The sequence below is a fragment of the Perca fluviatilis genome, chromosome 8 (assembly GCF_010015445.1).
Source record: "Perca fluviatilis chromosome 8, GENO_Pfluv_1.0, whole genome shotgun sequence".
Classification (NCBI taxonomy): Eukaryota; Metazoa; Chordata; class Actinopteri; order Perciformes; family Percidae; genus Perca; species Perca fluviatilis.
In genome coordinates, this window is record NC_053119.1 from 25,929,903 (window position 1) to 25,943,335 (window position 13,433).

The following is a 13,433-nucleotide window of genomic DNA, read 5'->3' on the forward strand; positions in this document are numbered from 1 at the left end:
TAAGTAGCTGAATTGCAGTCACTGTGGTTTGGTTTACATCTAGTTCTATAAATGTCTTTTTTTTATGTTAAAACAAATGTCAAATAGTCATATTCAGGTCTTAACTCAAATGTTTACCAAATATGTAGTTACAGTGTTTTGGCTTTGTAGGGCAGAATAGTTCCCCATTGCCAAACCCTATGTCCCTTCCTGCCCTAATAAACAGCTAAAAGTTGCACGAAAAATGATTTATGCAGCATACCCGAATGCACAAATGCTCACACCTAGCCAAACTAGCACTATCCTCTGAGTGAAAGCAGTTGGAATTGGTACTGTCACATTTAGAGACTGATTGATGTGATACCGCATTTCAAACCACATCACTTTCAACCATGTGTGTGATATCAGTCTCTTGCCTCCAGGCCTTCAATAAAAGTGGTGAGTAGGTCACCCACTGGCCTGTATCTGACAGGCAGGGTGTCTCTGTCAATACCATGACCTCTGTGGAAGCAGACAAGATTCACCTAATAGTCAGCCTGGCCTGCTCTGTGATTGCACTAATATCACATGAAGGCCTTCATCAGTTCTGAAACACAGAGGTAAATCCTCTGGGATGGTGGGAACATCGAGACATTGATAGAGACACATACCCAAGAACTATGCCTCTGAATAAGTGACAATAATTAGAGCTGCTATGTGTATCTCCTGTGGTTCCACAACAACAGCATGAGCAAATTAAAAAGTCCTGACAGTGACATCGATCCTGTTTTCCTCTGTGGGCAGTTAGGGTTACTACGGAGTCATTCTAACAGACATCTTCCTTTGTTGCCCTTTTGCTCACTGTTTTTGTCTCTTTCTGCTTTTCCTATGTTGGCAAAAGACAATGTGGACAGTGTTGGTGACAAAATGGCCACATTAAAAGTGTGATGACAAGAGTAGTAGTGTGTGTGTGTGTGTGTGTGTGTGTGTGTGTGTGTGTGTGTGTGTGTGTGTGTGTGTGTGTGTGTGTGTGTGTGTGTGTGTGTGTGTGTGTGTGTGTGTGTGTGTGTGTGTGTGTGTGTGTGTGTGTTGATGAGAGAGAGAGTGTGTGTTGATGAGAGAGAGCGTGTGAGTAAGGGAGATGGGAAGAGAACGAGGTTGGGAGATTCCCTTTAGACCAGAAGGCTTGGCAGGGTCAGCAGTGTGTGTGAGGGAGATAATATTCTCTGTTTATAGCTCAGTGGTATCACCTCTCTCTGCCACACTCTTTTCCTCAATAAGTTTTTCCCATTGGCGGTATTAAAATTTGAAGGCCTTATTATTTACTTCCACCATTCAATCTGGTCGTATTGTCCTATTGTGTTTTCCATTAAGCCAGTAAGCTCAGGGTTTACTGAAGCCATTCTGCACCTAACGTTTGTATACAAAGGGAAAAGATTGAATGTTCTTTGTATTCACCTTTTTTAATGATTTTGTTGCCTTTGATATTTTATTAGTACAAAAAAGATGATACATTGAAATCAAATGCATGACATTGCTTATGTACTGACCTGTTGTCTCTTCTGTCTTTTACAGTTAGAACAGATCCAGAAGCACACATGGTACATGTAAGTACTCTGTCTTTCCTTTCGTTTTACACCCTTTACACTTCTCCTTTCCTTTCCTCTCCTCTCCTAGCCTGTCCTGCGGGGGTAGTAGACCTGGCGGGGGGGGTGCGGGGATGATAAATGGCTTTGAGGTTCAGACCTGTACACAAGAGCACATTTGAGCAGGGCATGACTCCACTCTCGGCGATGTGGGGGTAAATTGGTAGTGCATCAAAGTGGATGTGCAGCATATGGTCAACTGAACAGGGAGTAGGGGAGAGGGAACAAGCAGAGACGTGTTGGAGGATGAACCCACATAACATTAGTGTATACTTTGTTTCATTTTCATAACAGAGTGTACCCACCTTTTAAAGGTAATATAAATCTTTTGAGAACATTTATGGTACAAGTCATTTTCATTTATGTCAGAGCTCTTTTAAAGCAACATTAAGTAACTTTTCCTGCTTCAGTCCCCCTACAGATTGGCAGCGGAATTGTCCATTACATTACATTGTCCAGTTCATTTGAATTACAACTCCGCTACCCGATCTGGCAAACTTGCATAATGTAATGGAATGGATAATTCCGCTTCCAACCTGTAGGGGGACCGAAGCGGGAAGAGTTACTTAGTGTTGCTTTAATAGGGAAAAAGCATGAATAAATGTTTTGTTTTTTGAAAATATAAGAGTACACTTATTCATGTTTGTAAAGGCTGATATCCGCCCTCCAATAATCAGATTATCACCATTTAGAAGTTGTAGCTAAAAAACATTTTTTAAATTGATTTCAAAGATTATTACACTGCAAGAGCAAAGATGAATCATGGCAAGAGGTTGTAAGTCCTGGAAGGGGTTGAGTTATGGTTTCTGTCGTGTACTGAAAGATCATGCAAACAGACAGCGAGACAGATAATGGAAACAAGAGGAGACAAGGGAAGAGCTGGGAGAGAAGACTAATGTAATGTGAGTTTTTTGTCAGTGAGGAAGTTGCCTGGCTGTCTGTCTCTGCATGGCAGGTTTGCTGGCCAAGTGACTGACTGACTGACTGATAAATGTATGAATTAATGAATGAGAAGGGGTGGGGGGGAGGGCTTGTCTTTCAAATGTGGCTGTGGCTTTTTCCCAGAAGCAGCTCATCAGTGGTGGATAAATAATAAAAAGTGTGCAGCATATCTTTCTAAATCAAACAAACTGCTTTTTATTTTATTTTTTTAACAAATTCAGATAAGGCCATCCACTACTATTGTTTATTAGTTTCATTTAGGGGAGTCCCCGACTAAGAATTTTCATAATCAAATCAGAATTGTCAACTCTTGCCTATCGTTGACTGATCGTCGAATCACGTGGGTGGAGGCCATCGTTGGTCACGGATCATGGAAAGTGAAACATGAAATGTCATCGGGCAGTTGGATTTATTTACCCACTTTAAAACTATTTATTAAAAGCTTCAAAGATTTGCGATCAGACAAAACCAATTTAGAACAATGAAAGGTTGCAGCGGTCAGAACAGGCCCAGTGCGAAGATTCGACTGTGAGACTGGCAGTCGAATCGGGCCCTTTTGATCGAATATTTGACTATTTAGGGTCACCCCTAGTTTTATTAGTTGGTGAGCCTCCTAACAATCTGAGCAGAGCAGCTGAGCGGTAGCCTAGAAATCTAGACACACCCTAGTGGCAGCAAATTTATTTTGTAGCCAGGGGGGTCTAGGCACTCTCCGTTGACTTGCAAGCTGGAAAAAACAAATTCTGGTCATGCCAATCACATCGTGTATAGAGTTGGTAGGCGGGCTTATGGCTGCTGCTTCTGGGAACAGTGGTCTTCTGGAAGACTTGGAGTTAAGCTTTTCTTTGAGAAAAGAACAAAGAACGGCACAGAAATCATTCTTAAAAAAGGAAGATGTTTTCGGAGTTTTGCCAACCGGATACAGCAAAAGTTTAATCTGTCAACTAGCTCCGCTACCTTCTTCATTGCTCTGCCTGGTTGTAGCGCTATCCTATTGCGTGCAGAGGGAATTTGAAAGACAACCGTTTATCCCTCCCCTCGGATTGAGCCCTGTCAATGGTGAGTTCCCAGACCCAACATCTTGATGTGGGTCTGGCTTGTCAGGCTAGCTGAGCGGAGCTGTGGTGCTTAAAGGACAGCTCCAGGCCAGACGGCCAGTTGACAAACACTCACAGCCCTATAAACCAGCCTTCATGATGGTTTGTGGTGCCGTTGATTTATATTACTTTTTACTAAGTGGTCAACACCTTTTTGAAACAGTTTAAACTAAAATTCAACCTTATAACCTTCATTACGCTGTTGTAGTAGACTGTATTAGTTTTTAGCACGGTGGACCTAACAAACTGGCAACTGAGTGTAGTTTTTTAGTGGGCAACATTGCAAAACTTTCCAGCATGACTCAGTTGTTTGTCTGCATCTTGGTGAGCATTCACCCTCTGAAGCATACATGCAGAATGACTAAAGCTCGGGGAAATACGTGACTATGAACGTTTTAATCATGTGAATCGGGATTATAATGAGGTAAACTTCCATCCAAGAGGCAAACAAACACTGAAACACTTTACATGCAGCATATTATGTTTACAGCACAAACATGGAATCTGTAAGTGAGATGCATAACGCCTCCATAGCTGTATAAGCTATTTGAAAACGTTTTTGTCAATGTATTCAAACTTACAGTAGTAGGGACCAAAATGGCTGACAGTGTCCTTATTTGTCTTGTCTTTTTTTGCATTCCCAGAGGGGGGAAGAACGAACCAGAGCCAGAGCAGCCAGTGCCCAGGAAGGTGACCATCCGCAGCCTGCCCTCTGCAGACGACATCGACCCAGACGTACTGGACAGCATGCACTCCCTGGGCTGCTTCAGAGACAAAAACAAACTACTGAAAGACCTGCTCTCAGATGAGTGAGTGAATGGATAAGGAATGGGAAAGAGGTTGGACAAAGAGGACCAGAATATAGGTGTGGTTTGGTGAATGAAAAGGTGTGAGTTAGGAGAGAAAGACAGAAGATAGGGGGGAAAAGGTGAAACGAACAAAATAAAACAGCTGAAGACTGTGGGCTGTGTGGTCATACTGCAATAAAAGCATGAGTGTGTGGTGTCCGTGTGCAAGGCCTTGTTTTTTCCCCAGCTCTTATGAAATCCTGTGAGGCTGTCACTTTAGATGTCAGAGGCAGTAGATCACTTAACTGTTATCACACAGCACTTACACCGCTTGCCACTGGATACATTCCTCCAAATCTGATCCCGGCTTGCACCAGGAACAAACCACTAGGTCATATTGTTTATGTTCTGCTGCTAAATGTGTTTTGTCTCCGTTGCACGTGTTAGTGGTGGTAGTTAGGTTTGCTCCTGATAATATATATTTATGCTGGGAATACTTGCCCTACAGTGTTTCATACATGTTTTTATTTATTCATATGGGCATACAGATGTAGTTTCATTTTGCTTTGCTTTTCTATCTACTTTCCCTCTATTTTACATTTGCCCGGCCTCTTTAATTTAATACTAAACGAGCATTACTCTATCATTCCCCCCTCTCCTCATCTCTTCCGTTTGCTTCCTTTCTCCTGGGAGCATCCTATAATAGTGCTGGACTGGAGGAAAATCTGCAGTCTCCATCTCCCTTCCCCTGGCTCATTTTAGCTGAAGTTGCAGGTCCTTGTCTCTTTGCCTCCTACTGCTTTCCAATCTGTCTTTATTACAGAGGGCCAGTCTCTGGGCCTTTTACATAAAGAGTATTGGCCTAGAGGCTAAAGATATTAGGCTTCCTGATTTACAGAGGAAGAAAAGGACGAACTCACAATGTTTTGATACTTTCATAAATGCGTATGAAGATATATCCTAAAAAATATAAGCAGAATATCCTATGATGGCTTAATGAGCTGTAAAACCAAACTTTTCTTTTTTTATGGTGGAAGCTATTTAGTAGCTGTTTCACAATAAACCCCAAAAGATTAAATTACATTAATCATAGTGAGGGTTACTGCAGTTAAATGTCTTGGTTTTGAGCTCTTGCAGACATGTGCTTGTGCACGTAAATGTATACGGATGCTTCAGTAATCTGTACACGTTTGGAATCAATCAATCAATCAATCAAACTTTATTTATAGAGCACTTTAAAACAACCAGTGTTGACTAAGTTGGAATGACCCAGGTTTGTTTAAAACCATTGTATTTCTTTTCCAGATATCTCAGTAGACTTTTCTTTTTTTTTATTGTATCCTCTTTGCAGTGACAACCAAGAAAAGATGATCTACTTCCTGTTACTGGACCGTAAGGAAAGGTACCCCAGTCAGGAGGACCAGAACCTTCCCCCTCGCAACGAGATTGGTGAGGCTCAGACCAAAGTGCAGATAAAGAATGAAACATAATAGAATATGTTCTAAAAAACAACTAAAGAGAAGAGCACAGCTGGAGAAAATGGAAATAAATCAGTAAACACAGTATGGCACACAGTATGTCTGAACAATACTACTATGTGACTAGTGTCTTAACTTTTAATGCCTTTTTTTATCTAGTCACTGAATAGACAGCTGTTTACACAGACATAACAAGCCAATTTAGACAAGAATAAGTACTGCAAGAAGGTAATTTGTGACTGCTCCTTGTGTCTGAACCGTTCTTCTGCAGTGTTTTCCTTCTTCAGCAGAAATTGGATCAGCTCCAGGAGCAGTGGATTGGCTCTCCAGTAGAGTAATGTTAATTGAATATAGAAAAGCTTCTCAATGAAATATAGTAACAGAAACAGAAGATGTCAATAGGCCAAGTAAGAAAAACTGTCAGCTTGTACTGCTCCGATTTAAAAAAAAAAAAAAAAAAAAGTATTCTATCATTCATACAGTACAACAAAGCACAGAGTTCCACCCACACAAATCTGAGCAGAAACATAGATGCTCTACTTAGACTTCTGCCAGAGTTATTTTCTGACAAGAGCTCTGCAATAGGATCAGTGTTGTGTGTGTGTGTGTGTGTGTGTGTGTGTGTGTGTGTGTGTGTGTGTGTGTGTGTGTGTGTGTGTGTGTGTGTGTGTGTGTGTGTGTGTGTGTGTGTGTGTGTGTGTGTGTGTGTGTGTGTGTGTGTGTGTGTGTGTGTGTGTGCGCGCGAGAGATAGCAACATTTTAATGAATAGATTCCCTCTTCAGTGAATGTGATACAGTCAATACAGTGAACATTAGTTTAAGGTCTGGGAGGAAACCATTACTTATTCACTATTAGTTCAAATGTCAATGTGATCAGCGCTAAACATCACTCAAACACTCACACACATATGCCCGCCATGCACAAAACTGCTCAGTGTGTAGAGATGCCTACATTAACGCGCAGACACTTCAGGCATATTGTGTTGATTCTGAATCGATCTGTCTCACTGTTTCACACAGATCCCCCAAAGAAGCGGGTGGACTCTCCCATGTTAAACCGCCATGGCAAGAGGAGACCAGAGAGGAAGTCCATGGAGGTCCTCAGTGTCACAGACGGAGGCTCGCCTGTACCGGCGAGGAGGGCTATCGACATGACACAGCATGGACAGAGGTACGCATGGAGGTGAAAAAAAAATCTGAAAAATCTATACAATGAACAAATGGAGATAGACATAGCTGTGTGTGTGCGTGCGTGCGTGCGTGCGTGCGTGCATGCGTGCACGCGTGCATGCGTGTGAAGGATCTCACACCCAGTGGTGTTTGAGCAGTTCTGACAGCGAGTCTGGCTCTGGTGTCAGCAGGCTAGATTGTGGACAAACATAAACAGAGATTGACGCTCTGCTCGCTTTGTCTCCTGTCTCACTGTAGTAAATCAGTGTACAGTAAAAGCTTGGATATTCCTGACGCCAGTACAAAATGCAGCCAAGAAGAAAGGTATTCACTTGCCCACTCACCCTTTCGCACTTTCACCTCCTCTTGCTCTGTGTCTCGCCCACCTATGCAAGGAGACGTTCAGTGGCAGGAGAAAGATGCAGCGGTGCTTTCTGTTAAAAGGATGATTTTTTTTTTTTTTAAATGGTAATGACATATGCAGCATGTGGCGGATTCACAAGTCTTCAATAAGCTATAACCCATCTGAAAAATGAAAGAAGCTGGGTCTAACAACTGTTTTGGGGGTGGTAGTTCCTAAAGTTTGACTTAACTCTCTTAATTAACCTAATTTTCAAACGGAGGAAGACTGCACATTTGCAATTCAGAGCCTTAATATCTACAACCCCCTTTTTTGGTGTTGGCTCAATTATCTCTTGTTTTCATAATCTGAATGCATTGATAACCAGTTCTCCCATACTGTGTCCCACTTTCTCTGGATGCAGACAATTTCTTCTCTTCTCTATTTTAGAAATGTTCAAGTCAAGCCAGAACCACACCCCCACAGGGCACAGCGGACTGATTTAAAATCTATTCCCCCCATCTTATTTCAACAACCAATATATCATCACACGACACATTTCTGCTCAGAGGCAGTGACATTTGTGACAGCGGGGAAGATTGAATCTGAGGGGGTGATAACCTGATCTGCCTAATGATAGGCAGATTGGCAGAAAGCTGGAAAAAGCTTTCCGAGGTATGGGACATAAATGCAGAGGCAGCGAGTGCATATATTATATAGATAAATAAAAATGTAGTTATAAAGTTAAATATTCACCCAAATTTCCACCATAGTGCGTTGCCAACAACAAAATATCAAGAATTTATTTCCCACTTTATTTCACTGGGGGGAAGCCCTTTCAAAAGTTTTAAATCCACTTCAAGAGCTCCCACCTCCAAACACTTCTGCTTAATTCTTTCTGTCCTCTAGTGCCTATGAATTTCACTTTAACATTCACCTTCTTATGTTTCATCGCCTCTACTCCGCTCCTTTATCCCTTCAGGCGATCCAAGTCTTATCTCTTCTTTATTTAAGGTTGCATTAGTTTAGAAGCTGCCTTATTCCGCCCTTCGCTCTGACTCATCTGTTTCAGTCAATGCTAGAATCTCAAAATAGGTCAGTTTGCAATGACTTTATCGAACATTAATAATGTTTCCAAAACAGCATAAGCACCAGTTCATAGATCATACAGTACACAATGGAATGGGTTTACATTATAAAAGGCACTGAAATGAGTGTTTTGAATCTTTATTTAAAACAAGACCTTTAGGTTTCCTCATATAAATCTTAATAAACAGTCTCGTCTACAGACAGCAGCATATGAAATAGGTTTGTGTCTGGATCCTACATATAACAGCAGTCGCAGTCATTAAAAAAGCTCCGCTGCATCTTTCCTCCGTGCTACTTTAAATCAGTGTGTTTGCTCCTACCCCTCCACCTAAATCTCTTTCAGGGGCTCCTCCCTTCTCTTTCATATCTCCTTTCTCTCTCTCTCTCTCTACTGTGGTCCCTTGTGTGCAGCTGACCTTCAGTCCCAAACGCCCCCCTCTGTTTGTATGGAATTGCTATGCTAATGTGGAAATGCTGCTAGTTTTTCTCTGTCTGGCTTCCTATCAGCTGTGGTGACTTGGAGGCGGGGGGAGTCCTATGCCACAGCCCATCCGCCTCCAAATCAAATCAAATCTCTTTCTCGCTTTACGCGTCCTGCAATTCATGGCTCTCCAGCTGATCAGTGGGGGGAAAAACGATGTTGGTAACAAAGTGATTTTGTTGTGTTTTTGAACTTTTCTGCCTTTTATCACGTCCTTGTGTGCGCTCTGTTTGATCATGTGCGTGCTCGTGTGTGTGCGTTTATAGACGACGGCGTTTTGGAAGCACATACATAGCAGAATAACGTCCAAAGATTTGACTGACTTTCTCTGAACCTAACCTTATCTTTCCCCGACAGCAAACTTTTGTCGACAGCCCAGAAGATTCGTAGAACTTCAGATCAGAGGGTGTCAGAGAGAAGACTGACTTTGAAACATGTGTTTTGACAGGATACATTTCCACCAGCAGTAAATGATGGAAAAGAGGGTAGATGGTTTTATCTAGAATTACACAACAAAAATGCCTGAGCCTCAATCCCCATCCAGCATTTTAGCTCACATATCTCATGTAGACCGTAGCAATCCGATCAACTGCCCAGGCTGCATTTTCATACATGTGATTGATGATTTGACTGCTTCTGTGAAGTACAATTGAATAGATTTGGGGTAAATGCTGCAGTAGCCACTTTGCAGAAAAACACACGTGGAGACATTTTCATGTGAATGTCCATTTCATTCCTTATATACCCAAACGTATCTTAAAAAAGATATTTAAAGCCAAACTCAAAGCACAAGATATCCCACTGATTTAATTTTAAACCTTAACAACATGCCAGGAGAAATGAAGGGAGGTTAATGATATGTAAATGAAATATGGAAAAGTGCTGCAGTGTGAAGAAGAGAATATCAATTGATTTTTTTTTTTTTTCTTTACAGATCTGCTCTAGTTGCTTCATGCAGTTTTGAGTGTGTTGGGTTAGTCTGAGCAGTCTTAATAAGTCAGGCTCTCATGCTAATTATTGACTCTAATTTATTTAAGAGGCTAAAATGAGCACAAATAAAGCACCTTTAACACTGATCTCTACATTTGGAAACTGCAGGGGTCTTACTACATTTAGATATTTGAGGAGCTGAGCTGTGAATATTAATGCACTGAGTCCTCAGGGAGCTGTCAGGGCTCAGGAAAAGGAAATGGATTTAAACAGGGTGTTGATTTATATGAATATCTACTCCGTGTAGAAGAACTCCATTGGCAGGACAAAAGTCATTCTACTGTAGAGGAGGGAGAAAGAGAAAAATGGAACTTTCTCCACTTGTTAGCAGAGCAGTAGTAGTTGTGTTTTGGCTTTGGCAGTGTTATTTGTTCTCAGTTTGACTCCTGGCACAATCCACTTCATTCAGCTTCACTTTTGTTTTATTTCAGTCCATGCCCTCATCCCAGAACCTCTTGTACTTGTTCCATTCCCCACAGCCCAACATTGTTGCACCACGGGTGCTTTGGATGGGTTTCTGACACAGCCGGTGGTCATACCCTGAGGACATTGGCCCCGTTCAAAAACAGGCTTATGGGAAATAGAGGTGTTGAAATTAATGAAATAATCGCTGCATCGAATCGTGGACATGGTCGATGCTGCATCGATAATCGGCAGGCTCATAATCGATTATTTCTGTTTACAATTTAATGTAGGCCTAACAACATTTCTGTTTACATATTCTGTTATGTTTTGCACATTCAGGAAGTGCCATGTGCTCAGTGCTGTAGTTTTATGTATCCAATGTATTTAGTATTAGAGCACTGCAGAAAGTTTTGTTTTTGAAGCTTGAAAAGCTATGAATTAAATATCTTACATAGCTTTAATAGAAAAATTTATTTGACGCATCGTGATGCATCAAGATATCGAATCGAATTGAATCGCTGACATGATAATCGTAATCGAATCGGGAGATCAGTGAAGATTCACACCTCTAATGGGAAATGTTATCTTGAGGACTAATGGATAATAGAAAGATAAGAATGAGTAGCCACACACATACACATGTAGTACACACATATGTGCACACATGTATGGGTGCAAGTATAAACACACGAAAGGGTTAAATTAAATGTACCTCCTGTGGTGTCTAGCAATGCAGATAGTTTTTGGTTTTATTTGTACAGGCGAGATATCCCTATAAGAGAGGAAGGAATTGCATGTGTGGTGCTCACTGTTATATTTACTCAAGTAAAAGTTACTTAGCAATACCACCATGTCAAAATACTCTATTATATTGCTTCTTTGTTTCTGTATGATAGGTGATAAATGATTGCTTAAGTTGCGCATGCTGTTCACTATAAATAACACACTCGTCAACAATAATTCGTCGCCTCTGACAGCCCATTACTGTACAGCACAACCATCTGTAACATTAGCTGTATAGACCTGCTGGTCCAACACTAGCAGATGTAGAGTGCCTCTAACAATATGCTCATAATGGCCCGAGGACACTGTTTTTTTTGGCCATGTTTAGATGAACTGCGATTGGCTGTAGTGAGCAACTTTCGGCCTGTCTCTGTGGACTGTAGGACTTAAATGTAAATGATAGCAACTGTCTGGTCGGCTGCTCTCTTAAACAAGAAATCCTAGCCAATGTGGTCAGCATCGCCTACTCATGAGTGCATGAGTGTGTGCAATAAATACACTCACAAAAGGGGCAGTGAGAGAATTATAAAAATAGTTTGAGAGTGGGTGTTTCTATATTTTCTTTCCTCTCATTGTAGCTGTTGCTTCTCTTCTAATTGTGTCTGTGCCTCTCAGGAGTAAAGCTTCCTGTTCTAGTATCAGTTCTTTCTTTAGGTGGTTGTAAATTAAAAGCTCAAGAGGGGTGGGTGACTGAACCCAATAGTTGCTTCTACCTTTAAGAAGATTGATACATATAGATCTTAATCCGGGCTTGTTGTTATGACAGCACCGGTATAATTTTTATGGCTACTAGCTGTAAACCGTGTACACAGTTTTGTGTCCATGTATGGATGCCTCTGTGGTCCTGTGGGACTGCTCCAGCATCAGCAATGAACATTAGTCTCTATTACTCCATCCCTCCCTCTCATCCTTCATTCTTCCATCTTTTGCTCATTCCTCCATCAATCCTAAACTCCCTCATCCTCCCCTCACATTTGTCCGTGATGTCTTCCTCTACAACCAAGCAAGTTGACAAAACACCAGTAGTAGTGTCTTTATCTTTTTAAAGATAGACAAAAGATCTGTAGGCTCAGCCACATGGTCACAAATGCATCCATGCTGAAATGAAAAAAAGAGAGAGGGAAAAAAAGGGGGTGGGGGTATTAGATTGAATGACAAAAAGGAACAGTGTTGTGACAGTGAGCAGCTGGTGTTTCCGAGTGTTGACAGTCCCTGTTTTTGTGCGTTTGTGTGAGTGCGTACGTGTGTGTGTGTGTGTGTGTGTGTGCGCTTGATGGAGACAGATTGTCCTGTGATTGTTCATTTCTGAGCAGGGCTCTGCTCATAGGGGTTATTGACGGCATCTGCAGGGGAAAAGAAAAACATGACAAATGGCACTCAACCAAATGTCCCACTTCATTTCCCCCCTCAAGATATTTTCTACTGATCCAGTGCTAAGGCCTAAAAATCAACACGTTTGGTTTATTAGCAGACTATAGACGGGGCGGAAAGCTAATTTGAATGCTCATCTGTGGAAAGCAGTCCATAGATTTGCAAGAGAAGCTGCAGTCAAATCAACGTATTTGAAACCGAAGTTTGAGCTTAATTGGTTCGAGACTAATTGCTGCAAGTCAATGCTAGTAATGTCTGTTGTCAAGTCGGTGCTGTCACTGTGTTGTCCTGCTTAGACCCTCTTTGTGTGAATAGGTGTTTTGTTTGCAAAGGGCTTGATTAGCAACTACTGTGCTTGGTATGATGCTGACATATGCTGTGGTGCTTTCTAATGTGTGCAACATGTAACCTCCAAGCTCTCACCTCCACCAGTGTTTACTGAAACATGTAACAGGTACACATGTTGATCCGACAAATTACCTCTGCCCCTGTGTTTCTTCTTGCGTGTTTGTGCCACAGGTCGCGGTCTATTAGTGGAGCCTCGTCCGGCCTCTCCACCAGCCCCCTCAGCAGCCCACGGGTAAGTCACGACTCTTTCAAACATACACACAAGTGCAACACACACCTGTTGACCCAGTTCTCAGATATATCTAGTTTTTCACCCTCAGGGATAACTAACTACTGCAGATCCCATCTTATTCATTCATCTTATTGCTGTCATCTTATTGCTGTCATCTTATTGCTGTCATCTTATGGCGGTTTCTGTCCGCTAGAGAAAATAAAGACAGTCACTACAGCTACATCGCTGGGGCTTCTGACCTTTAACAATACACAGCACACGCACTATGAAAGCAATATCACTGTATGTCTCTGCACATGCAATATTATTCTACTG

At 41.7% G+C, this 13,433-nt stretch overlaps 1 protein-coding gene across 14 annotated transcripts in view; it reads left to right on the forward strand.

Moving 5' to 3' along the window:
• The window catches only part of brsk2a (BR serine/threonine kinase 2a), a 187,503-nt gene that overhangs the window by 159,923 nt on the left and 14,147 nt on the right, over nucleotides 1-13,433 (forward strand). For 5 of the 14 annotated variants that reach the window (XM_039808458.1, XM_039808465.1, XM_039808462.1 and 2 more), the window contains 6 exons: nucleotides 1,534-1,565; nucleotides 4,288-4,452; nucleotides 5,783-5,880; nucleotides 6,930-7,092; nucleotides 7,338-7,403; nucleotides 13,058-13,118. In XM_039808458.1, the coding sequence (XP_039664392.1) occupies nucleotides 1,534-1,565; nucleotides 4,288-4,452; nucleotides 5,783-5,880; nucleotides 6,930-7,092; nucleotides 7,338-7,403; nucleotides 13,058-13,118 (585 nt within the window). The remainder of the gene's footprint in view (nucleotides 1-1,533; nucleotides 1,566-4,287; nucleotides 4,453-5,782; nucleotides 5,881-6,929; nucleotides 7,093-7,337; nucleotides 7,404-13,057; nucleotides 13,119-13,433) is intronic. The other 9 variants (XM_039808461.1, XM_039808472.1, XM_039808467.1 and 6 more) reach the window with 3 other exon arrangements.